This window comes from Hemiscyllium ocellatum, chromosome 8, assembly GCF_020745735.1.
Source record: "Hemiscyllium ocellatum isolate sHemOce1 chromosome 8, sHemOce1.pat.X.cur, whole genome shotgun sequence".
Classification (NCBI taxonomy): Eukaryota; Metazoa; Chordata; class Chondrichthyes; order Orectolobiformes; family Hemiscylliidae; genus Hemiscyllium; species Hemiscyllium ocellatum.
Window position 1 is genome coordinate 107,346,551 of NC_083408.1, and position 25,743 is coordinate 107,372,293.

At 47.2% G+C, this 25,743-nt stretch overlaps 1 protein-coding gene across 1 annotated transcript in view; it reads left to right on the forward strand.

Annotated features, from left to right (window-relative positions):
- Positions 1-5,343: 5,343 nt before the first annotated feature.
- LOC132818221 (neurexin-3-beta-like) overlaps positions 5,344-25,743 on the forward strand; it is a 596,149-nt gene continuing 575,749 nt past the window's right edge. The window contains exon 1 of the mRNA XM_060829003.1: positions 5,344-5,578. Coding sequence (XP_060684986.1) covers positions 5,344-5,578 — 235 coding nt within the window. The remainder of the gene's footprint in view (positions 5,579-25,743) is intronic.

The window sequence follows — 25,743 nt, forward strand, 5'->3', positions numbered from 1 at the left end:
CCTAGAACTCGTTGGGTCACTGTCACCCTCTGAACCACTTCCTTGGAGGATAGTGCGTTCTTTTGAACTCCTTTCCTGACAAGATAGTGGGAGCAAAGTCCTTGAATATTTCAAACGGAAGGGTCTTGTTAAGCGGGAAGGTAAAGGATGGGGTGGGTGGGTATGAGTCGAGAATCAAATCAGGGCATGACCTTTTTGATTGGGAGAGCAGACTTTAGGGTTGAAATAACTTATTCCTGACTCTAATTTACATGTATGTATGTATGTATGTCACAATTTTGATGAAGAGATGGGGAGTTGTTCTGGCTATTATCAATCCAGGAATCAACTTCATAATAAACAGATGATCTGGTTATTACTGTATTGCAATTTGTGGGAACACGGTGAATGAATATTGGTTGCTCTGGTTCTTAGGTGACAACACATATATTTGATTGGTTGTAAAGAGTTTTGAGGCAGCCTGAGGCAGTTTACTTTGTTTCAAAAAATACAGATTTTAACGCTATTACTGCGATAATGCAGGAAAATAGCGCTGAGGGGAAAATGCCAGCCAGGATCCAGTTGTGATGTGGACACGCCGATGTTGAACTGAGGTGGATGAAATCACATAAGCTTTCAGAATACAGCCCCTTCATCCCCTGACGAAGGAGCACCTCTCCGAAAACTTGTGTGACATCCAGTAAACCTGTTGGACTATAACCTGGCGTCATGTGACTTCTGACCATGATCTAGTTGAACAGTGGGGGAGACTCGATGGACTGAATGGCGTACTCCTGCTCTAATTTACTAAGTTCCTGTGTTTCTAAGGCTTTCTTTGCAATACAGTCACAGAGTCATAGAGATGTACAGCACGGAAACAGACCCTTCAGTCCAACTCGACCACGCTGACCAGATGTCCCAACACAATCTAGTCCCACCTGCCAGCACCCAGCCCATATCCTCCAAACCCTTCCTTTTCATATACCCATCCAAATGCCTTTTAAATGTTGCAATTGTACCAGCCTCCACCACTTCCTCTGGCAGCTCATTCCATACACGTACCACCCTCTGCGTGAAAAGGTTTTCCCTTAGGTCTCTTTTATATCTTTCTCCTCTCACCCTCAACCTATGCCCTCTAGTTCTGCACTCCCCCACCCAAGGGAAAAGATCTTGTCCATTTATCCTATCCATGCCCCTCATAAGTTTATAAAACTTCTATAAGGTCACCCCTCAGCCTCCGACACTCCAGGAAAAACAGCCCTAGCTTGTTCAGCCTCTCCCTATAGCTCAAATCCTCCACCCCGGCATCATCCTTGTAAATCTTTTCTGAATCCTTTCAAGTTTCACAACATCCTTCCGAAAGGAAGGAGACCAGAATTCACACAAAAACCCAAAAGTGGCCTAACCAATGTCATAACATGACCTCCCAACTCCTGTACTCAATACTCTGACCAATAAAGGAAAGCATATCAAATGCCTTCTTCACTATCCTATCTACCTGCGACTCTACTTTTAAGGAGCTATGAACCTGCACTCCAAAGTCTCTTTGTTCAGCAACACTCCCTAGGACCTTAACCATTAAGTGTATAAGTCCTGCTAAGATTTGCTTTCACAAAATGCAGCACCTCGCATTTATATAAATTAAACTCCATCTGCCACTCCTCAGCCCAATGGCCCATCTGATCAAAATCCCATTGTAATCTGAGGTAACCTTCTTCACTGCCCAATACACCTCTAATTTCAGTGTCAACTGCAAACTTTGTAACTATGCCTTTTATGCTCACATCCAATCATTTGTATAAATGACAAAATGTAGTGGACCCAGCACGGATCCTTGTGGCACTCCACTGGTCACAGGCCTCCAGTCTGAAAAACAACCCTCCACCACCCTATGTCTTCTACCTTTGAGCCAGTTCTGCATCCAAATGGCGAGTTCACCCTGTATTCCATGAGGTCTAACCTTGCTCACCAGTCTCCCATGGGGAACCTTGTCGAAAGTCTTACTGACATCCATATAACTAACATCTACGGCTCTGCCCTCATCAATCCTCTTTGTTACTTCTTCAAAAAAACTCCATCAAGTTTGTAAGACATGATTTCCCACGCACAAAGCCATGTTGACTATCCCTCATCAGAATTAGAGTGGTGCTGGAAAAGCACAGCAGTTCAGGCAGCATCTGAGGAGCAGGAAAATTGACGTTTCGGGCAAAAGCCCTTCATCAGGAATATCCCTAATCAGTCTTTGCCTTTCCAAATACATGTATATCCTGTCCCTCAGGATTCCCTCCAACATCTTGCCAACCACCAGCGTCAGGCTCACAGGTCTATAGTTCCCTGGCTTGTCCTTACCACCTTTCTTAAACAGAGGCACCACCTCCAGTCTTCCAGCACCTCACCTGTGACTATCGATGATACAAATATCTCAGTAAGAGGCCCAGCAATCACAAGCAGTGCTCCCTGCATGCCTCATAGTTAAGAAAGCTCAAGTGAATGCAGGAATTGGACTGTCTGTCATTCCCCATTCTGTGAAGAGATCCTACACCAGTTCCAACAAGCCAAAGACTTGCCTACCTGCTGAGTATCTCTGGCTGATTCCCACCCACTCATTGTGAAGAGTTCTTGTGAAACAATTGGCACCCAAACCCCAGCACCAACCAAACTGGACAGGCCATACAAATAGTCTGGCTCCAAGAGCAGGTCAGGGAGTAGGAATTCTGTGGTGAGTCAGTCACCTCCTGACTCTCCAAGGTCTGTTCACCAGCAACAAGGGACAAGCCTGGAAGGTGATGAAATACTCCCCCTTTGCCTGGATGGGTGCAGGTCCAACAACACTCAAGAAGCTCAATGCCATCCAGGACAAAGCAGCCCGTTTGATTGGCACCACATCTAAAAACATCCACTCCCTCCACCACCGATGCTCAGTGGCAGCAGTGTGCACTAACTGCAAGACACACTGCAGAAATCCACCAGAGATCCTTAGGCAGCACCCTCCAAAGTGATAAATATTTCCATCTGGAGGGAAAAGAGCAGCAGGTACATGGGAACACCACTGTCTGCGAGTTCCTCCTCAAGTCACTCACCACCCGGAATTGGGAATATAACATTGTTCCTTGAGTGACACTGGATGAAAATGTGGGAATTTCCTCTCTAACAGCATTGTGTGTCCACCTGCAGCATATGGACTGCAGCTGTTCAAGGAGGCAGTTTACCTCCACCTTCTCAAGGACAACAAGGGATGGGCAATAAACACTGGCATCCCCATCCCCATGAACAAGTAACCCAAAATAACACCCATTTGGGACAGGTTGTATTTTCCAGGAGTTGATGGGGGTATTGGTGGTGACTTCTGTTCCTCAGAATCACAGAGTTGATATGGCACAGCAAGAGGCCCATTGTGCTGGACTGGTGTATGGTGGGTACTGTAGCACAGGAGGCAGTGAGATCTCCCAGAAGGAGAGTAGGTAAAGATCAGAAGGGGGAAGGAGTCCCATTTAGAATGTGTCTGAATCCTTTGGATCAGTAAAGCGGAGTTCACAGCGACATGCACAGAATTGTGCATGTGTTTTAAATGCTTCTTTTAGGTTACTGTTGCTGGCAATCTGGGATGTCCCCAGCAGCAGTATGTCTGCACGTGTGGTCATGTGGCAGGACTGGAATGGGAGACAGTGGACAGCAAGTGAGCCAGCGCTGCTGATAGCTGGAGCTCAGCAACTCCCCAACCCCTGCCATTGCCACCCCCCTCCCCACCTCATTCCCCAAGCAAACAGAGGATGAAGGGATAGCTGGAGGGGAGGCAGGATTCACTGGCAGCGAGGATAGCCAGCTAGTGCCAAACCTCACCCTTCACCCAGTCTGAAACCAACTCTGTTCCTTCCACACAGCATCATGGACAAAGGCATGTGGCCAGGCAAGGGCAAGCCCTTATTCATTCATGGGATGAGGCCATCGCTGGCTTGGCCAGTATTTATTGTTTATCCCTCATTGCCCAGAGGGCGGTTGGGAGCCAACCATATTACTGTGGGTCTGGAGTCACATGTAGGCCAGACCAGGTAAGGATGGCAGATTGCCTTCCCTTTTCCCAACAATGGGCAATAGATTTATAGTAATTCCAGATATTTATTGAACTCAAATTCCACAATGGGCTATGGCGGGATTTGAACCTGGGTCCCCAGAACATTATCTGGATTAATAGTCACGGTACAATAGTGGGTGACATGGTGGCTCACTGGTTAGCACTGCTGCCTCACAGCGCCAGGGACCCAGGTTCGATTCCAGCCTCAGGTGACTGCCTGCACATTCTCTCCTGTGTCTGTGTGGGTTTCCTCCGGGTGCTCCGATTTCCTCCCACAGTCCAAAGATGTGTGAGTCAGGTGAACTGACCATGCTAAATTATTCATAAATGCATTAGAGGGAAATAAGTCTGGGTGGGTTACTCTTTGGAGGACTGGTTGGGCTGAAGGGCCTGTCCCCACACTGTAGGGAATCTAATCTCATACTAGGGCCATCACTCCCAACATCTTAGGGTCCTGGATATCAAGAGACGGACCCCATGCTCCCTCCATAGGCAGACTGCCCCCTCAGTGTTGCTGCCTGGTCAGTGCCAGACACCCATTTCCAATGTTGGATCAAGTTGAGGAAAGACTGGGGTCTGCAGTGGCCCTCCCCTCTCACCCCACCCCCTCCCAGCGAGCGATGTACGTTGCAGCCTCTCTCTCCTTCCAGCCAGTCCTCACAGGGTTAACCCTCTTCCCTCGGAGTTGCTGGGAGCAGGACTCCCGAGCCGAGGCGTCTCAGTACTTGAGCGAGCTGCAGTGCATCAGTCAGGACGAGTCTGGGACTGAGGGGAGCCCGGAAGGTCTTGGGAACTGTCAGCCTGCCGGTTTATTCATTTGTATTCTGACCATTCTCAGTGTGTGTGTGTGTGTGTGTGGGAGAGAGTGAGAGAGAAAGGCTTCTTGTGTTCCTCTCTTTAGCAGGAAGATTGTCCAAACCCTTTTTTTTTGCTTTATTCAGTGGAGGGAGCGGATTGCTGACTGGCGCCAGGATTACAGATTGGTGACCATGTTCTGCAAACTAGTTCAATCCTCAGGGCTGCTCCAAGGAGCCAAGGTAGCAAGTTAAGAGTCAAAGTGGGGGGGAATTTTCTTGAAATAATTAGGGACGGCGGGGGGAGTAGATTTTTTTTTGCAGGGGAGGGGGGGAAGGGGGAGGTGTGGGGGAGTGTGTGTGTGTGTGTGTCTGGGCTGTGGAAGGTTGGAGTGAAAGACCCTGGGAGACCCAGAATGAGCTGGCGAGGACAATGAGTGCGGCTGGCCGCCCGGGAGCAGTGCTGCGCTGTCTGACCGCCCTCCCAGCGCGCTGACCATGCACTTGAAGAGGAACTTACTGAGTCCGGCCCCGAGACACCGGACCCCTCGCTCCTGCCGCCGCTCGCCGTCCTGGATCTGGTACCTGACCCTGGGATCCATCGTGAGCACCGTGTTCTGCTCCTCATCGGGCCCTGTCTTGCACCAGGAACATCACTTCCACGGGAGCAAGCATCACTCAGTCTCTCCCATCTCCATCTACCGTTCCCCAGCCTCTCTGCGAGGCGGTCACGGTGCGTCTCTCTCTCTCTCTCTTTTCAATATGCTTAAAACTTGTCTTATTCATCTGTTATTTTTTATTCTCTTCCCCCTCCTCTGGTTCAGACTTGCATGCCGAAAGCTCGAATTTGTGCATTTCTAAATCGAATGACATATTTTGTCCAGTTAAGAGCCGAGAAAATTACTTTTAAAATTACGTGTTGAACATTTTAACTCTGTTCCTGTTCAATGTAATGCAAAGGGTTAATGCTTTGGGGGGAGAATTCTCTCTAGCCGGTGATATTTAATAAGTTCGACTTGCTTTCTGAATTCAGATGCAGATACACACAGAGACAGAGCTCAGAAATACACCTGATTTGAAAGTCCATGTGCAAGGGCGTCAGGTTTTTCTTTCAAAAAAGGGGGGAGGAATTTTCCTTAAGAAAAGCTTTCTCCCCCCCCCCCCGCTATTTGTTTTGAGAGGGAGAAGGTTCCAATGCCCCAAGATTCAGGCCAGAGAAGTCAGAGTTCACTGGGTGGCCAATGGAGCCAGTCTCCAACACCGAACCCTCACCTCACACCGCGGGAAGGTTCATTCCTCAGAGTGCAAACAGAGGCAGAGAGATGGACAGCATGGAATCTGGAATGTTCCAACCATCGCCTCCCACACTTGGGCACATCACCCATTGAAGGGCCGTTGAAGTGAGCTGCTCCCGAAATGGGGAGGCCATGGATTATAATACAGCCAATGGGAACATGCAGGGGTTACAGGGGCGGGGGGAGTGAGGTGGGATGCTCTTTGGTGGGGACGGGTCGGTCTGGACTCGATGGGCTGAATGGCCTGTTTCCTCACTGTCAGGGGGAATTCTAGGGTGTAAATTTCCTGCAGATGTGGGAATCTGATGGAGAGTCGCCTGGACTCAAAACGATAGCTGGCTGTCTCTCCCCCTCTCCCCCTCTCCCCCTCTCTCTCTCTGTCCCTGTCTCTCTCTCTCTGTCCCTGTCTCTCTCTCTTGGTCTCTCTCTCTCTCTCTCTCTCCCCCTGTCTCTCTCCCCCATCTGTCTCTCTCTCTCCCTCACTCCCCCCTTTTCCCCTCTCTCCCCTCCCCTCTCTCCCCCTCTCTTTCCCTCCTCCCTCCCCCCTCCCCCACGACCCTCCCCCTGTCTCTCTCCCTCACTCTCTTTCTCTCTCCTCCCTCCCCCTCCTTCGCCCTCCCCTCTCCCCCTGTCTTTCCCTCCCTCCCTCTCTCCCTCCCTCACCCACCCTCCCACTCCCTCCCTCCCTCTCTCCCTCCCACCCACCCTCCCACTCCCTCCCTCCCTCTCTCCCTCCCACCCACCCTCCCACTCCCTCCCTCCCTCTCTCCCTCCCCCTCCCTCTCTTCCTCTCTCCCTCTCCCTCTCTCCCTCTCCGCTCCTCCCTCCTTCTCCGTTCCTCCCTCCCTCTCCGTTCTTCCCTCCCTATCCCTCTCTCCCCATCGCTCCCTCCCTCTCACTCACTCACTCTCCCTTCCTCACTCACTCTCCCTTTCTCCCTCCCTCACTCTCTCTCCCCTCGCATCCCTCTCCCTCCCTCCCTCTCCGTCCCTCCTCTCCCTCCCCCTCGCTCCCTCTACCCCCCCGCGCTCCCCCCTCCACTCCTCTCCCCCTCTCCACCCCTCTCCTTCCTCTCCCTCCCTCTCCCTCCCCCTCCCTCTCTCCCTCACCCTCCCTCCCTCTCCCTCCCTCTCTCTCCCTCCCTCTCTCTCCCTCCCTCTCTGTCCCTCCCTCTCCCCCTCCCCCTCTCCCCCCTCCCCCTCACCCCTCTTCCCTCCACCTCCCCCTCTCCCTCCCCCTCCCCTTCTCCCTCCCCCTCCCTCCCCACCCCCCTCCCTCTCCCTCCCTCCTTCCCTCACTCTCCCTCCCTCCTTCCCTCACTCTCCCTCCCTCCCTCCTTCCCTCCCTATCCCTCCCTCCCTCCTTCCATCCCTCTCCCTCCCTCCCTCCTTCCCTCCCTCTCCTTCCCTCCCACCCCCTCCCTCTCCCTCCCTCCCACCCTCTCCCTCCCTCTCCCTCCCTCTCCCTCTCCCCCCTCCTCCCCCTCCCCTTCTCCCTCCCTCCCTCTCCCCCTCTCCCTCCCTCCCTCTCCCCCTCTCCCTCCCACCCTCTCCCCCTCTCCCTCCCTCCCTCTCCCCCTCCTTCCCTCCCTCTCCCCTCCTTCCCTCGCTCTCTCCCTCCCTCTCCCCTTCTCTCCCTCCCTCTCCCCTTCTCTCCCTCCCTCTCCCCCTCTCTCCCCCTTCTCCCTCTCTCCCTCCCTCTCTCCCTCCCTCTCTCACTCCTTCCCTCTCTCCCTCCCTCTCCCCACCCCCTCCCTCCTCCCTCTCCCTCTCTCCCTCCCCTCCCCCCTTGCTCCCCCTCTCCCTGCCCTCTCCCTCCCCTCTCCCCCTCCCTCCCTCTCCCTTTCTCCCTCCCTCTCCCTCCCCTCTCCCCCTCCCTCCCTCTCCCTCCCCTCTCCCTCCCCCTCCCTCTCTCCCTCCCCTCCCTCTCCCTCCCCTCTCCCCCCCCTCCCTCTCTCCCTCCCTCCTCTCCCCCCTCCCTCCCTGGATGCTGCCTGACCCGCTGTCATCTCCATCCTGTACTTGTTTTTTTCTCAGCAAGGGATTCTGTGTCTCTTTATCTTTCGGATGCAAAGGATGAGGCAGATCAGAAGGCGGCTGCCGGTCCACACTTGCCCCAAAACACAAGTCAGGCAGGGCAGATACCCCACACCTCCCTCCCCCATCTTTATAGGCGCTTTCAGCCATTGGAGTTATGCAGCCCCTTCCCTTATAGTTTTATTTGCAAATGACATTCTGTCCCCAGTTCACCCCTCCCCACAACAAAGGGACTGGGGAGAAATTCCCTTGAGATCACTTTCTGTCTGTCCTTTCGACAGCACAGGACTCCCTCAGTGGTTCTCCCTCTCCCTCTCGCTGTTGTATTTTTTTCGAATGGCCATAATTATAGTGAGATCCGGTCCCAAGCAATGATTGGATTAATTGGGTATTTGATTTTCTTTGCTGTTGTTTGCTGGGGGATCTCTGAATATCACAGTCGTTTCCTTTCTTTTCAAAAAGAAAAAGGGATAAAAATAAATGGATTTTAATTTTGTACACTGGGTGTCGATATATCCCTGGGTGCGGGAGTTCCCAGTCACCAGCCGAGCTGCGAGGCTGCTTCGTTCAAGGTGGAGGCAGGCTCGGGGAGTGCTGCATGTACGGACCCCAAACTGGACCACAACCCCGCAGCACCTTCGGCCCATCGTGTCCTCCCTCTCACAACCCGCCAATTTCTTTTAATGAGCTTTTCAAGTCGCCTCCCTCCTCGACACACCCTCCCCTCCTCCACCCTCCCTCCCACTCCCTCCCTCACACCCCTTCCCTCCCTCGCATCCCCTCCCTCCCTCGCATCCCCTCCTCCACCATCCCCCACCCTCCCTCACACTCTCTTCCTCCCTCCCTCACACTCCCTCCCTCCTTCCCCTCCTCCCTCCCCTCCTCTCCCTCCTCCCTCCCCTCCTCTCCCCCCTCCCTCCCCTCCTCTCCCCCTCCTCCCCTCCTCTCCCCCTCCTCTCCCTCCTCCTCCCTCCCTCCCCCCTCTCCCCTCTCCCCTCTCCCCTCTCCCCTCTCCCCTCTCCCCTCCCCCCTCCCCCTCTCCTCCCTCCTCCCTCCTCCCCCCTCCTCCCTCCCGTCCTCACCCACACTCCCTCCTTCCATACACCCTGGCTCCATCCCTCACCCTCCCAATCCCGTTTATTCTGAAATCGCGCTTCGTCCCCCCGCCCCCACTTCAGGAGCTGACAGTCAGGATGCAAGGAATTCCAGCAGGCAATTAACAGCACTGGAACCAAAAAAAAATGCTGGAAATTACAGCTGGGCAGACAGCACCCAGAGATTACCAGCATTGTATTATTTTTGTTTTCTGAACAGATTCCAGCATCTGCAGTGATTTATCCGAATAGCGGCCCTCTCCTGAGACACCAGAGAGAGGGGGTGGGGGGTGTCCCTGTGTGTTACATGTCACTGGGGGTGGGGGAGAGGCTCATCAAGGTATGAAGAAGTGGGAGGGGCAGGTATACTCTGAGAGGGGCCCCACTTAACCAGTAGAAAGTGACTCTGTGGGAAAGGACGGGTGTGGATGGGCTCATGATCCCGATGGAACCCTGTGCAAGATGTCATCCATTCACTCGGGATAGTAATTCCTGGAGCAGATGAGTGTGGAAAGCTGGGTCTCAATGAGACGTCTACCACAGAATGTTTCTCTTTGTATCTAAGCTTGTACTGCAAAGCACTATAGTGAGGGGGCTTCCTGTAGCCCAGTGACAGTGTTCCTTCTTCTACATTGGAAATTCAGGCTTCAAATCCCACCCACCTGCTCCAGAGATGGCTTGGAATATGTTTAATGGTGCAATGGTATTATCCCTGCCTCTAAGCTAGGAGGCCTGGTTCAAATCTTATCCGCTGTACCGATTACGCCCTATGTCTGTGTTCAGTTTGATTGGAAGATGCCTGCCCTGAGGGGTTTGGGTTCTTCTGGTACAGTCCTTACCTCTGAGTGAGTGGGTTCAAGCCCCACCTGCTCCAGAAATGTCTGGACCGGTTAATTGACAAAATCTATGCATTTTGTTAGAGAGGAGAGCCTTGTAGTGCAGTGGTAGTGTCCCTGCCTCGGAGATCGGAGTTCAAGTTCTACCTGCTCCACAGATGTGTCCTAAAAGATTGCTTAAATATATCTACAAGGCAAAAGTGAGAAGGACTGCAGATGCTGGAAATCAGAGTCTACATTAGAGTGGTGCTGGAAAAGCACAGCAGGTCAGGCAGCATCCGAGGAGCAGGAAAATCGACGTTTTAGGCAAAATCCCTTCATCAGGAAATCTGAGGATACTTTCTGGCCATGGATGTTTGATGACTAAGCATTTTCTTTGATGTATTTCATCTTATTCCTGGTGCTAACCATTTCAGGTCAAACCTGTCACAAACTTGTCAATAATATTCAATTTTTTTTTAACTTGTTGGGAAAGACAACAAAAGCAAATTGCTGTGGCTGTTGGAGATCCGAAATAAAACGGGTGATGGGCTGGGTTAGGGACAGAGTACCGGAGAAAACTCCCCCGGGTTTGGCAGTCTCTGGAGTAAAAGCTAACCGTGTGGGATTGTCGCGAAGATGCTGCCCAGACCTGCTGAGTTTCCCCAGCACCTAGATATCCCCACCCCCCACAGCAAGGGGTATGGACACTACCACTGCCTCTCAAGGTTGCTATAGGCAGTGAACAAAGTATCAATAGCACTGTGGTAAAATGCCTTGGTTTGTCTCACTGAAATCAGACACGGAACGAGAGGCTGCAAATATCAAACTGCTCTCGCCCATTCATTCACACCACCAGCTCCCAACTATAGACTGTGCCTGTGAATGCGAGATTTGAAGTTTCGGCTCTCAGGGCTGTTCGTTAGGTACATCCAGACTCACTGACTCACTCACCCTGATAAATTCCTCACTGCATTGAGCTGGCATCAGGAGCGGAGAGTGACTCCCACAGCTGCTGCTACTGCTTTAACACAAATTACAGCTTACATTGCCGCTGTGTAAGCAATACAGGCACCGGGCTGAGTGAATAATACAGTCAGAATGATTTTGGAATGGTTTCGGTTATACAGCAGTACATCCACAGTGCTGATTGAAATGCAGTCAGTGATAACAGTTACAATGCACGCTGAAGTGTCAGTCATAGCTGCAACGCTGATTGAATTGCGTCAGTATCTCAGTTGCAATGCCGATTAATTGGTGTCAATATCGCAGTCATAATGTCTAAATAGTGTCAGTATTCGAGTCACAATGCTGGTTGGTGTCAGTATTACAGTCACATTGCTAATTAAATGGTGTCAGTATTACAGTCACATTGCTAGTTAAATGGTGTCAGTATTACAGTCACAATGCTGGTTGGTGTCAGTATTACAGTCACATTGCTAGTTAAATGGTGTCAGTATTACAGTCACAATGCAGGGTGATGTCAGTATTACAGTCACATTGCGAGTTAAATGGTGTCAGTATTACAGTCACATTGCTAGTTAAATGGTGTCAGTATTACAGTCACAATGCTGATGGAATTTCATCAGCAGCAGTTACAATCCTGATCTATGATGTGGTTAGACGGTTGATATAATATTGTCTCTAACACAATTACATGGCTGGTTGAATGCCTGTAATTAAGTAAATGATGGAATAGTGTCAGTGATACAGTCATAATGCTCGTTGCTTGTATTATTGATACAGTTGTAATACAGGTGGAAGACTGTCGGTGATATAGTTGCAATCCGGATGCAATAATGTCAGTGGTGCAGCTACAATGCTCATTGAATCATATCAGCAATACAGTCACAATACTATTGGAATATTGACACAGTCATAATAATCATTGTGTCAGTAATTCAGCTACAATGCTAATTCAGTTGAGTCACAGTTACAGTGCTGATTTGAACTGAGTCAGTCATGCATTGACAATGCCGACTGACTGATGTCAGCATCATAGTTACAATAATGTTGATAAACTGTGAACAGTACAGTCACATTGTCTAAGGAATGCATGTAGCAGTCACACTGCTGTTTGAATTGTGCAGGATTACAGTTACAATGCTTATTGAGTAGTGTCATTAATACAGTTACAATAGTGACCGAATAATGTCAGTCTTCCAATCACAATACTAATTGAGTAGAACCTAAGTTGTGATTCAAATGCCGATATAATATTGTTAGTAATACAATTATCATGCCGATTGAATGTTGTCAGTAATTGAGGTTGAATTGTCAGTAAAACAGTGAAAATGCTGATTTGATTGTACAGTTTCAGTGTTGATTGAATAATGTCATTAATACAGTTACAACAATGCCGAAGTGTCAGTAATTGAGTTTCACTGCTGATTGAATTATGTCAAATGCTACTACAACAGATTAAGTCAGCAATAGTTTGAAGTTTGATACATCAATGTTAATACATTCTGAAGATACATTTCGTTTTCGCTAATTGTTATAGTGTTGATCTCTGGGATGAAGTGATGAAAAACTAGAAAATGCTATCTTATTTATTAGCGTTTAACTGCCACATGCAATGCAATTGCACACTTTTGCACTATTTTTTAAAGCAATTTATTTAAATCTTCCTAATCTAAGACTTTGAGCAAGTGTTTGCTCACCCTCCACATTCCCTTTTCTCTACCTACCCACGTCACATTTCGAGCCCTCTTCAGAATCGAAGCGCTGTTGCTGATGGCAAAAGGGCTGACCATCTCTGATGTTGTTCTGTAAAAAAAGAAGTTCCATTCCGACAGCAGATAGTTATAGATTGAGGCGAGCTGTGATATAAGTTGGTAAGGGGAAACAGATTCGTAAGAAGACAATTTCACGATGTTTCGCTGTTCTGCGCGAGTTTGCTGGGTGTCAGTGTAGTAGGTTGTGATATTCCTTGGAGAGAGTTGTACTGATTGCAGGAACAGAGAGGAACGCTGAATCAATGATGTTTGCACTTTGACTGTGTCGCCACAGAGATAAAGCTGTGTGCTGATTGTACAAAACTCCAAAAGAAACTCCTATTCGTTGTACCCGAGGCAAACGTGGTGCGGAAATAGCACCCGATTAATATCTTGCCTGAATTAAATTCAGCCTGCTGTGGTCTTTGATTAATTGGACCTTGTGCATCATCTTCGACAGAATCAAAAAGCCTTGGGTTAAGAATAAAGTCTGCATTATCAACGTATTGCTCCCCCCACCCCCAACTCCAAGCACATTCAAGTTGCAGTGCTCCTTAATGAAATGGTTTAGTAATGATGATGGATGCTGAGAGTGAGGATCTTTATGTTAGGCTCTGGAGTCCCCATTCATTTACATTAAGATTAAGTGGCACCATGTAAATGGTTTTGCTACCTGATTGAAATTCAGGTTCTTCCTCCTGAGAAATTGGTTAAGTGCCTTGTTAGTGCAAACCTGATTGCAACAGTGACTGGGAAGGTGTCTGCATCTGCAGCTCTGGGACTCAGTTATACAGCCATGAAGGCTGGGATTCAGTTCTCTATCCTACGAGTCGATCGTAATCTCTGTCTTGGTAATTCTACACAGCCTTCTGAGATCTGCGCACTGCTGCAATCCTGGTCCCTTGAGCACACGCACTTGTGTTTATTCCCCCATTGGTGTCTGTGTCTTTTACAGCTTCCTCTCTTTAAACTTCACCACCTTTAAAATGCACCTTAAAACTTAGCCAATCTGATCCCCATTTATCTCGTGCAGTGGATTGTTGCTCTTGTGAAATACCTTGGAATGTTTACTGCCAACAAAAATGCACATTGTTATTGACTATTGGAGAGCTGAGATTGCAGGCTGAATAATGGACCTATGCTGTCATGTATCCCCTATGAATAAATTTCTTGCCTGCCCTGTAATGAAAATCTTATTTTTAGAAGATAAATCAATTTTACATTTTTATTTTGTTGATTACTTTTGTTGTTATGATCCCAGCTGATTTTACCACTCGGCAAGTCAGATTTCAGATTGAAATCCAACTTGATGGATATTTTGTTTCTCTTCTAATTTGCTCATGAAGTTGCAAAGCTGGTTTTAACAATAAAACAGAGTTGATTATACAAAAGAATTAAAAATAAAACAGACCAAGATATCTAAAGACAGGTACACAATCCTTTATCCAAAATGCTCAGGACCAGCTAGTTTACAGAATTCAGAATTTTTCGAATTTCAGAATAAGTGATCGCTCAATGGTACAACTTTTAAAATCCTATTGAACAGCAGACCCCCTGTGAGTAATGGGCCCTGAGGCAGAATTGAGCCCTGCCAGTATTGGGCCACACCCCCCATGTCACATCTGAGTGACACACATCGAATGGGTGTGAAGTTGGGTGAACTGCTTGCACACCACATAACCGTGATAATGAGATAAAAACCTCACAAAAAAATCTTCGGATTTTGGAGCTTTTCGGATTTCGGATGAAAGGTTGTCTACCTGCACAATACAGATTGATAGATTCCAAAACACATGGCAATACAAAATTGCATCTATTTCCCAACACCGTCATATAACAGTCATCCCAAAATGCAGAGAAATATTTCTCCTATCGAATTTGAGTTTGTTTTAACTGACACTTCTCATTCTGGATCCATGAGTTGCTAGGCATTTCTCCTTAATGCTCAGGATGTGTCTGATAAGCTAGTGATCAGCATTGGTTGAGCGTGTGGATTCTTCTGAGGATGAGGAACAGCTTAACTGCTCAGACAACCGAGAGCTTAAACGTTTTCAGCTGTTTAATAATCAGCAGACTTCTAACACCTCTGGAATGGAAGTTTCACAAACTAGTGTTTCAATGACCTGTTTCCTTAACTGCTTTGAGGAGTCTTTTGCCAAGACTGACTACATCTAGTTCTGCTAGGAGAAAGTGAAGACTGCAAATGCTGGAGATTAGAGCTGAGTGTGCGATGCTGGAAAAGGACAGCAGGTCAGGCAACATCTGAGGAGCAGGAAAATTGACATTTCAGGCATAAGCCCTTCATCAGGAATGAAGGGCTTTTGTCCGAAACATCGATTCTCCTGCTCCTCAGATGCTGCTTGCTGACCTGCTGTGCTTTTCCAGCACCACTTTCTTGACTGTACTTGGTTCTGCCCCTTGTCATCTTTTGAACTGAACCCAAAAGCTTTTAAGCTAATTGTAAAGAAAATCTTGCTCATCCTAATCTCTGCTAAATTAATGGCACAACATTTTCTCGCTCTGGTTGTAAACCACAATTAAAGCAAATTTTCATTAATACTTCAGGAGGCACAGTGGTTTCAAACTAGGGTTCTGTAAAGTCTGACCTAGTTATTTTTAATCCCCTTCGCAAAACTTGACTATCACATTTCTACCACTCATTTAAATCTGACCTCTAACAAAATATGTTAATATTTATAAATCGTGCAGCTTTCAACACATAATTAATAAAAATATGTTGACAGACTTCTAATGGCATTTCTCAGATGAGATATTGTAACACAGAAAATATGCATTGCATAATTTTAACAAATAAAGTTAAGATTTAACTTCCTTCATTTTGTCTTAATATGTTTCAGTTAAAACATCATTCACATTTTATCATTCAAACAACAGGGGTTCCCAGCACTGATCCTTGTGAACACCACTGGTCACAGACCTCCAGTCGGAAAAAAACACTCCTCAACACCCTCAAACTACCTCTGCCTTCTGTGACTAAGTTAACTTTCTTATGCAACTTACCAACTCATCGAGGATCTCATTTGATTTGATATTATGGACCAGCCTACAAAACCCTTACACAGCTTCTCTATGGAAGCCAAAAGCCATGGTAATGCTGAACTGAGGAAGAAGCATGAGTGTTCAGCTTGCCAGCCCACCAGAACTGCCCAGCCATGAGATTCAGGAGTGGGCCATTCAGCCCATTGAGTCTGCTGCACCATCAGATGCTGATCTGATCATATGCAGCTCCACTTGCCTGCATTTTCCCCATAAGCTTTGATTCCCTGACTGATTTGATTAAAAATCTGTCTTTGTCTTTCCTTGAATTCACTTAATGACCCAGCCTCAAAAGCCCTCTGAAGCAAGCAATTCCACAGATTCACTACGCTCTCCTGAAAGAAGAAATTCTTCCCCATCTCTGTCTTAAATGTGTGAAACCTTATTCTGAAATTATGTCTAGACTCACCCACAGCAGGAAACAACATTTCCACCTTTACCCTGCCACGTTCACTAAGAATCTTGTATGTTTTGATAAAGGTCACCCCTTATTCTTCTAAATTCCAATGAGTACAGGCCCAAACTACTCGGCCTCTCCTTATTACAGAGTCCCTGCATACCTGATACCAGCTAGTGAATCTTCCCTGAACTACGTCCACTGCCAGAATATCTTTCCTTAGCTATGGGACTCGAAACTGTTCACAGTATTCCTGCTGCAGAGTCATAAAACCTGGTGCTGGAAGAGCACAGCCAGTCAGGCAGCAGCCGAGGAGCAGGAGAGTCGACGTTTCAAGCATAAGCTCTTCATCAGGAATTCCTTTCATCGATTGTCCTGCTTTTCGGATGCTGCCTGACCGGCTGTGCTTTTCCAGCACCACACTTTTTGACTCTGATCTCCAGCATCTGCCATCCTCATTTTCTTCTAGTATTCCTGCCTCCTTCTGATTTGTGCCTTGGATACTAACATAAAAACCTTCCTATTTTTTAAACTGCATTTTCTTGGAAACAAACGCCAATATTCCATTTGCTTTCTCTCCTGGACTTGGACGCTAGCTTTATGAAGTTCATGCACGTGGACCTTCAAATCCCTGTGTTCCACAGTTTTTCTACATTTAAATAATATTCAGCTCCTCATTTTTCCTTCCAAAGTGCAGAAACTCACATTTCCCCATGTTATGTTCCATCTGCCAGGTTTTACCGCGTCACTTGACCCTTCTGTATCCTGCTGCAGACTCTTTGTATCATCCTCACCACTTGCCTTCTGAACAAACTTGGCTATAATACATTCACTTCCTTTATCCAAGTCATTAATGCGTATTGTATATCATTGTGGCCCCAGCATTGATTCCTGTGATACATCACAAGTTACAGATTCCCATTCATTTACCTAAAATATCTCTCTTTTGTTAGTTAGCCTCCATCCATGCTATTATGCCATCTCCAACACCACGGGTGCTCATCTTATTTAATAACCTAATATGGGCTGTCTCTAACAATTTAACAACACTAATCAGGACAGCCCAGGAAAGAGAAGATGGACTGCCTTTTTCTCAGGATGGACACGCGTGCACTGACACATATATGTGCACACAGTCACAAACACACACAGGCACTCACATTGACATGCACATGTATGCTGACACATACAGACACACATGAAGACATACAGATTAACACACTGACACATGCAGACAGACACACTGCACACACACAAACATGCATACACATGCTGACACATTCATGGAGACACAGACTGATACACATACACACTGACACATACGCACTGCCATTAACACACAGGGGCGCACACACACATTGTTTCGCTCTCTCTCTCGCACTCATACTCATTCTCTCTCTCTCTCTCTCTCTCACACATATACACACACACATGCACACGCGTGTCTTATAAAAGAACATGAACCTGTATTGAGAAGGAATCAAGTGGGTGAGCAGAGAAAAAGGATTCTTTTCAGCGGCAGCTTGCTGCAACAATAGTTCACACTGTCCAGAATGGTGAAGCAAATACCGGTGATAATTGTACTGCATTTAAAGATTAATTATCCTCCTGAGTAATGGCTATAATTGTGGCTTTGAAAAGGAAAAAAGACTGTGATCAAGAGGAAAAATAGAATTTTGAGATTACACTGACCATTTATTGGAATGGCACCAGGAAGCGTGGGATATTAGTTTCAAGGAGAGCTGAGAGAAGCTGGTACTGTTCCCCTAAGTGGAGAGAGAAAATGGTTTGAGTGGGTAACCAAGGAGAGACTGTTTCCACTAGCAGGATGGTCAATGTTCCAAGAATGTAGGTTTGAGATGATGAGGAGATCTGTTACCCACACGATGGAATAAGTATAACCTGAAACACATTGCCTGAGAGCATCACCACCGGGTGGCATAGAGAACGGTGTATTCATATGACCCTAAGAAATCAATTCAGAAGGAGGCCATTGAGCCCATTGAGTCTGCCCCAACATTCAATGAAGCCATGGCTGACTTTGTAATCTTGAACTGCATTTTCTGCCTTTGCCTGGAAACCCATGTTTCCCTCACTGATTCAAAGTCTATCTGTCTCAGCCTTGCATATACTTAATGAGCTTCCAGAGTGGTATGATGGCTCAGTGGTTAGCACCATTGCCTCAAGGTGATAGAGACCTGGGTTCGATTCCACCCTCATGTCTGTGTGGAGTTTGCACATTCTACCCGTGTCTGCATGGGTTTCCTCTGGATGCTCTGGTTTCCTCCCACAGTCCCAAGTTGTACAGGTCAGATTAATTGGCTATGCCAGACTATAGGGATAGGGTAGCTGGAGTGGGTCTGGGTGGAATGCTCTTTAGAGGATCAGTATGGGCCAAATGGGTATCTATGAATCTAACACCCGCCCCTCGGTGATAAAGAATTCTGCCGATTCACTATTCTCTGAGAGAAGGCATTCATTCTCATCTCTGTCTTAAATGCGTGACTCCTTATTTTGGGATTATTCCCTCTGGTCAGAGGTACTCTCACAAGGTGAAACAACCATTCCATATCTACCCTGTCAGGTTCCATAAAATCTTTTATGTTTCAATAAAGTTGCCTCTGATCCTTTGGTGTCCCAATGAGTACAGTTCCAATCCACTCAGCGTCTCCTCATAAGACAGTCTCTCCATACCTGGTATCAGGTGTGTGAACTTTGTCTGGACCCGACAGTGACTGCCCTCCAGTGGGTATCTTTAGGACCAACCTGCTCCTAATCATTGTAACAACTTTGTGCTGATGTCATTCTTGTAAATCTTACTTTGCTATTTTTTCAGGGTGATTCTTTATCCTATAATGCGCAAAAGTAATTGAAGTTCCACCCAAATTCTACACAAATCCACTGTCATTTTTGAGACAGTGACAATGGGAGGGGAGCCAGATATTTTGCAGGGTCTCCCCTAACTTTGCAGACCCCTCAGCCGTAAATGATCTAAAAGTCTTCTCAGGTTCGACAGCAGAAAGCCAACAGCTGTTAACTCTCTGACTCAGGTGGCTTGGTGACACAGCTCTGTCTTTTTGTTAAGATTCATTCATGGGATGAAGTGTTGTTGGCTTGACCAGCATTTATTGCCCAGAGGACAGTGAAGAGTCAACTACATTGCTGTGGGTCTGGAGTCACAGGTAGGCCAGACCAGGTAAGGATGGCAGTTTCCTTCTCTAAAGAACATTAGTGAGCCAGATAGGTTTTTTCCAACAATCAATTTATGGTCGTTGTTAGACTCCTAGTTCCAGATTTTTGTTGAATTCAAATTCAAATTCCACTATCTGCTGTAATGGGATTTGAACCTGGTCCCCAGAATATTACCTGGGTCTCTGGATTAACAGTCCAGCTACAATACCACTAGGCTATCACCTCTCCCACCTCTTGTGAATTTAGTCACCCACATTATTGTTCTGGGGTCATGGACTTAAACCCCATCACGACAGCTGGTAAAATTTCACTTCAATTGGAAGCTACTCTCGGTGATTATGAACACAAAGCTATGAGCCATCATCAATATAAACCCGTCTGGTTCATTAATATCCTTTCAGGGGAAGAAGATCTGCCATCCTTCCCTAGTCTAGCCTACGTGTGACTCCAGATGCACAGTAATATTACTGACTTATCGATACTCTCTGAAGTGGCAGAATGAGCCACTCAGTGCAAGTGCAGTTAGGGATGGACCACAAACACTGGCCCTCTTGATTTAAAAAGAAAATCCCTCCACCTCACAATTTCTGCAGCTTTATGGTAATAGAGGCTGCTCGATTGCTAGTGCTATAGTTTTACATTGCTCTATCTGCTATCAAGATGGCAGATGCAACAGGGTAAGAGGTGTTCGTGCTCCTGGATCTCATCTGCACCCTCATGTGACCAGCTGCCCCCTTTTTCTTAAATTTTAATTTCTTCATTTTACTTTTTGATTCAAATTGGTATTCCTTCTGTGGCTGCGGTGCTGGAGAGAGGTTGCAGTGAGCTATTGATTGGTGAATCTGGTCCATTCCCATGCCAATGATGATCATGGCTGTTCCCGGTTGATGGATTGGGGTCTGTTGTCTTCCTCTGATGTTTTGGTGGCACCCACAATAGCGGCAGAGTCAATGATCTCTCGGTCCTCAGGAGTTAATTTGGATGGTCCTGGGAAGTTGAGAATGGGCCTCAATTCTTGAGAGTTGGCTCAAGTCTCCTGGCGGTAGATGGGTATCAGCGGCGATGAGGCAGCTTTAACAGAGGCAGCATTCTGGGTCTGGTCAGCAATGGAGAGAGCTACTTCAGTGTGCTGCCTGCTTGGAGTTACAGAGTCATAGAGTAATACAGCATGGAAACAGACCCTTTGTCCCAAACTGCTGTAGCCTCAGGGAATAATTTGGCAGCTTTGCAGTATCCTATTACTGCATAGGATACTTAGGAAATCAAGGAGCTGCAGATGAAAGAAAAGAAATGGAATTTGCCCTAACTTTGTATGATTTATTTAATAATTTGTGTAACTGAAAGGGTGCCAGATTATGGTGACTTGTACACATTTTGCTGTATTTTCATGCGTACATATAACAATAAATAAATTACAATAAATGAGCATAGAAGTTGGGAAGTTATGTTGCAGTTGTCCAAGATGTTGATGAGAGTCTTAGAGCCCTACAGCACGCAGACAGGCCCTTCAGCCCCAATTGGTCCATGCTGACCAAAATGCCCATTCACGCTAACCCCATTTCCCTGCACTTGGCCCATATCCTTCTAAACCTTCCTATCCATGTATTTGTTCAAATGCCTTTTAAATCTCGTTAATGTAGCTGTCTCAGCCACTTCCTCAGGCAGCTCATTCCATATGCGTACCACTCTCGGTGTAAAAGTAGTTGCCCCCTGAGGTTTTCATTTACTCTTTCCTCTCTAACCTTAAACTGATGCCCTCCATCCGCAATTCTCCAACCCTGGGAAAAAAGACTGAGTGCATTCACCCTATCCATGCCTCTCATGATCTTATACATTTGTATAAGTTAACCCATCAGTCTCCTACACTCTAAATAAAAATGTCCCAACCCATCTAACCTCTCCCTATAACTCAGACTACTGAGTCCCAGCAACATCCTTATAAACTCCTTCTGCACTCTTTCCAGTTTAATAACATTCTTTCTATAGCACGGTGACCAATACTGAACACAATGCTTCAAGTGTGACCTCACCAACGTCCTGTACAATGTTTGTGAGAAGATTTGTAGCTCGGGTGCTCCTTGTTGTGGTCCTGTTCGCTGAGCTGGGAATTTGTGTTGCAGACGTTTCATCCCCTGTCTAGGTGACTTCCTCAGTGCTTGGGAGCCTCCTGTGAAGCGCTTCTGTGATCTTTCCTCCGCCATTTGTAGTGGTTTGAATCTGCCACTTCCAGTTGTCAGTTCCAGCTGTCTGCTGCAGTGGTCGGTATATTGGGTCCAGGTCGATGTGCTTATTGATTGAATCTGTGGATGAGTGCCATGCCTCTAGGAATTTGGGACAACACTACTATTATAGGACAAGCCAAACAGAGAACAGCCAGGGAATTCCTAGAGGCATGGCACACATCCACAGATTGAATCAATCAACACATCGACCTGGACCCAATATACCAGCCACTGCAGCGGACAGCTGGAACTGACAACCGGAAGCGGCAGAGACAAACCACTGCAAATGGCAGAGGAAAGATCACAGAAGCGCTTCACAGGAGGCTCCCAAGCACTGAGGATGTCACCTAGACAGGGGACGAAACGTCTGCAACACAAATTTCCAGCTCGGTGAACAGAATCACAACAACGTCCTGTACAATTGAAACATAACTTCCCACCTTCTATACTCAGTGCCCTGACTGATGAAGGCCAGTGTGTCAAAAAGCCTTCCTCACTGCCCTGTCTCCCTGTGATTCCAATTTCAGAGAATAATGCACCTGAACTCCAAGGTCTCTCTGCTCCACTACACTCCTTAAAGCCCTACCATTCAGCATGAAACTTGATTTGACTTTTCAAATTGCAAGACCTCACACTTATGGTAAGGCTACACTTGGAGTTTGTGTTCAGTTTTGATCACCTTACTATAGGAAGGATGCTATTAAACTGGAAAGAGTGCAGAAGAAATTTGTAAATGGATATTGCCAGGACTCAAGGGTCTGACTTATAGAGAGATGTTGGACAAGTTAGGACTTTTCTCTTTAAGTGCAGGAGACTGAGGGGGCGATCCTATGCAAGTATATAAAATTGTGAGAGGCACGGATAGGGGGAATGCAGTCAGTCTTTTCCCAGGGTTGGGGAATCGAGGACGAGAGGTCATCAGTTTAAGGTGAGAGGGGAAAGAACAAAAGGGAACCTGAGGGGCAATGTTTTTACACAAAGGTTGGTATGCACATGGAATGAGCGGCCTGAGGAAGTGGGTATATTAACAACATTTGCAAGGCATTTGAACAACCACACGGATAGATTAGATTCCCTACAGTGTGGAAACATACCCTTCGGCCCAACAAGTCCACACCAACCCTCTGAAGAGTAACCCACCCAGACTCATTCCCTATGTTTATCCCTGACTAATGCACTTAACTATGGGCAATTTAGCATGGCCAATTCACCTGACCCACACATCTTTGTGACTGTGGGAGGAAACCGGAGCACCCGGAAGAAACCCCTGCAGACACGGGGAGAATGTACAAACTCCACACAGACAGTTACCTGAGGCTGGAATCAAACCCGGGTCCCTGGCACTGTGGGGCAGCAGTGCTAACCACTGACCCACCATGCCACCCTAGGAAAGGGTTAGAAGGATATGGGTCAAGTGCAGGGAAATGAGGTTACTTTGGATGAACATTTTGGTTGGCGTGGACCAGTTTAGGCCAAAGGGTTTGTCTGTGTGCTATGGGATTCCGTGACTTTACTGTTCTACATATCAAATCCCATGGCAAGTTTCTGCCCTCCAATGTCCTTATTCTCTTTACACCAATCTATGGAAATATTTATCAATAATGAGTAAACATGGAACCAATGGATAGCCTCTTGTCTCCCCATTCTGCATTATGGTTCAGACCTCCCCAGTTGTGACTGTTGCTGTGCAGAGAGGTCTTTGTTATTTTTGTGTTAGAATCACCATGTTTACTTTCCAGAAATTCATTTGCAGGATGTGGGTACCTCTGGTAAGCCCAGCCTTTATTGCTGAAAACAACAAATGCTGGAGGCCACAGTGGTTGGACGGCATCCACAGAGAGATAACAAGCTAATGTTTTGAGTCCAGAATACTCTTCAGGGCTGGAGAACCTATCAGAAGCCAGCCCTGATGAGGAGTCACCTAGACTCAAAACGTTAGCTTGCTCTCTCTCCAGGGCTGCTGTCTGACCTGCTATGATCCCCAGCATCTGAGATCATTTGTTCCAGCATTTATTACCCACCCTTAATTCCTCAGAGGGCCATGAAGTGACAACCATATTGTTGCTGGGCTGAATTTACGTAGGTCAGACCAGGTAAGGATGGCAGATTTCCTTCCTGAAGAATATTTGTAAACCACATGGGTTTTGTTTCAACCAACAAAAAGCAATGCTTACATGGTCATCAATAAGCATACATTTTTTAATTTCAGAATTTACTGAATTCAGGAATCACATATCCCATGATGGGAGTTGAACCTCCAGGTCCCTGGAGAATCATAGAATTCCTACAGTGCACTTAGAGGACATTAGGGCAATCGAGTCTCCACTGACCCTCCAAAGAGCATCTTACCCAGAACCCCGATCCTATTCATGTAACCCTGCATTTCCCATGGCTGATCCCTATCCTGGATCGTATGGGCCAATTTAGCTTGGCCAATCCACCGAACCTGCACATCTCTGGACAATTTCCCATGTCCAATCCACCTAACCTGCACATCTCTGCACAATTTCCCATGTCCAATCCACCTAACCTGTACATCTAGGACAATTTCCCATTTCCAATCCACCTAATGTGCACATCTTTGGGCTGTGGGTGGAACCTGGAGCACTCAGTGGAAGCCCATGCAGCCGTGGGGAGAATGTGCAAACTCCACACAGTCACCCAAGGTTGGAATCAAACCCGGGACCCTCGTGCTGTGAGGCAGCAGTGCTCACCACTGAACTTGTGTATTTGTCCCCCTAGTCCAGTGACATTATCACTGTGCTGCCACCTACCCAGTGCACAGCCTCACAATTCCTAGATTGCAGAAACTAAACAATAAGCATGAAACTGGTATGACAAAACGTGACTGTGCCCTTAATGGATCTGCAATCCATTCCATCCCTCAGCCAGACTAATTACTTTCTCAGAAAGCCAAACCCTGTAGTGTCTTGATGGATTAACTCCAAGTCTCAGTATAGTTCACTGACCATCCCTGGGACTGTGTGTCTCAGGAAATTAGATTAAATGGAAATTGTCTAGCTCCTGAAAGAGAAAATGCCCACTGCTTAGTACAGATATTAAATGACTTGCAATCTGTTTTAGATTATTCCTATATTTGGGTGGGTTTTTTTTCCTTATTTCAGTATCTGTCTCTATGCTTTCCTGAAAACATCTTCCTCGTATTTGACTCTGCACAATACTGAGCAACTTGCAAATTGTCTCCCGCTGATCAATACCTTTGACTGATTAGTGTTTGGGGACACACCTCAACAGCTGCTCTGCGAGTAATCCTGTTTCTCGCCCACGTCCCAAGGCAGAGATTCGGGCACAGAAATGCTGTGCCAGAGCAATACCGAGGGCATGTTGAGGTGCTGGAGGTGCCATCTTTCCGATGAGATCTTTCCATCTCCTCCCCACCTCATCCCCACCACCAAAGGCTCCCTGACGCACGGCGTGCAGGAGTGAGCTGGCCAGAGGTGAGTTGGGGGTGTGAGGGAAGTGGTGCATCAAATCAGGTGTGCATGGTTTGCCCATCACTTGCCCCACCTCTTGGCACTTTACCAGCAGCTGACAAAAGGGGTCCTTGCCAGAAGGCAAGGCTAACACTGGCGGCCATGTTGAGAGAAGTGGCCTCTGCTCAAAGAACCTGTGCCTAATGTAGGCCTCGCTCCCTCCAGCATCCTCACTCCTTCGACCCCTCTAATGACCATCCTGGTCAGAAACTCCCACATTGACCTCAGTGTCTGCATGGGCCATTATTCCCAGTGGTGATGCTGGGACTAAGGAGCTGCTCTCTCCCACAATAGGGGATGGAGGACTCACCCTGAACTGAATAACAGTCATAAAATTAACTCAGAGGTGTCTTGGCCAAGATGGAAGTAGAAGCAAGAACAGAAATTACTGAAAAAACTCAGCAGGCCTGGCAGCATCTGAGGAGAGAAATCGGTTGATATTTTGGGTCCAATGACTCTCCCTCAGAGCTGATGGTAATTAGGAGATTGTCAGTTTATTTTTTCTCCTTTCCTTTTTTTGCACACTGACTGTGGGCAGCCAATTCAGAGTCAGTCCCCTCTCTATCACAAATGGAGAGT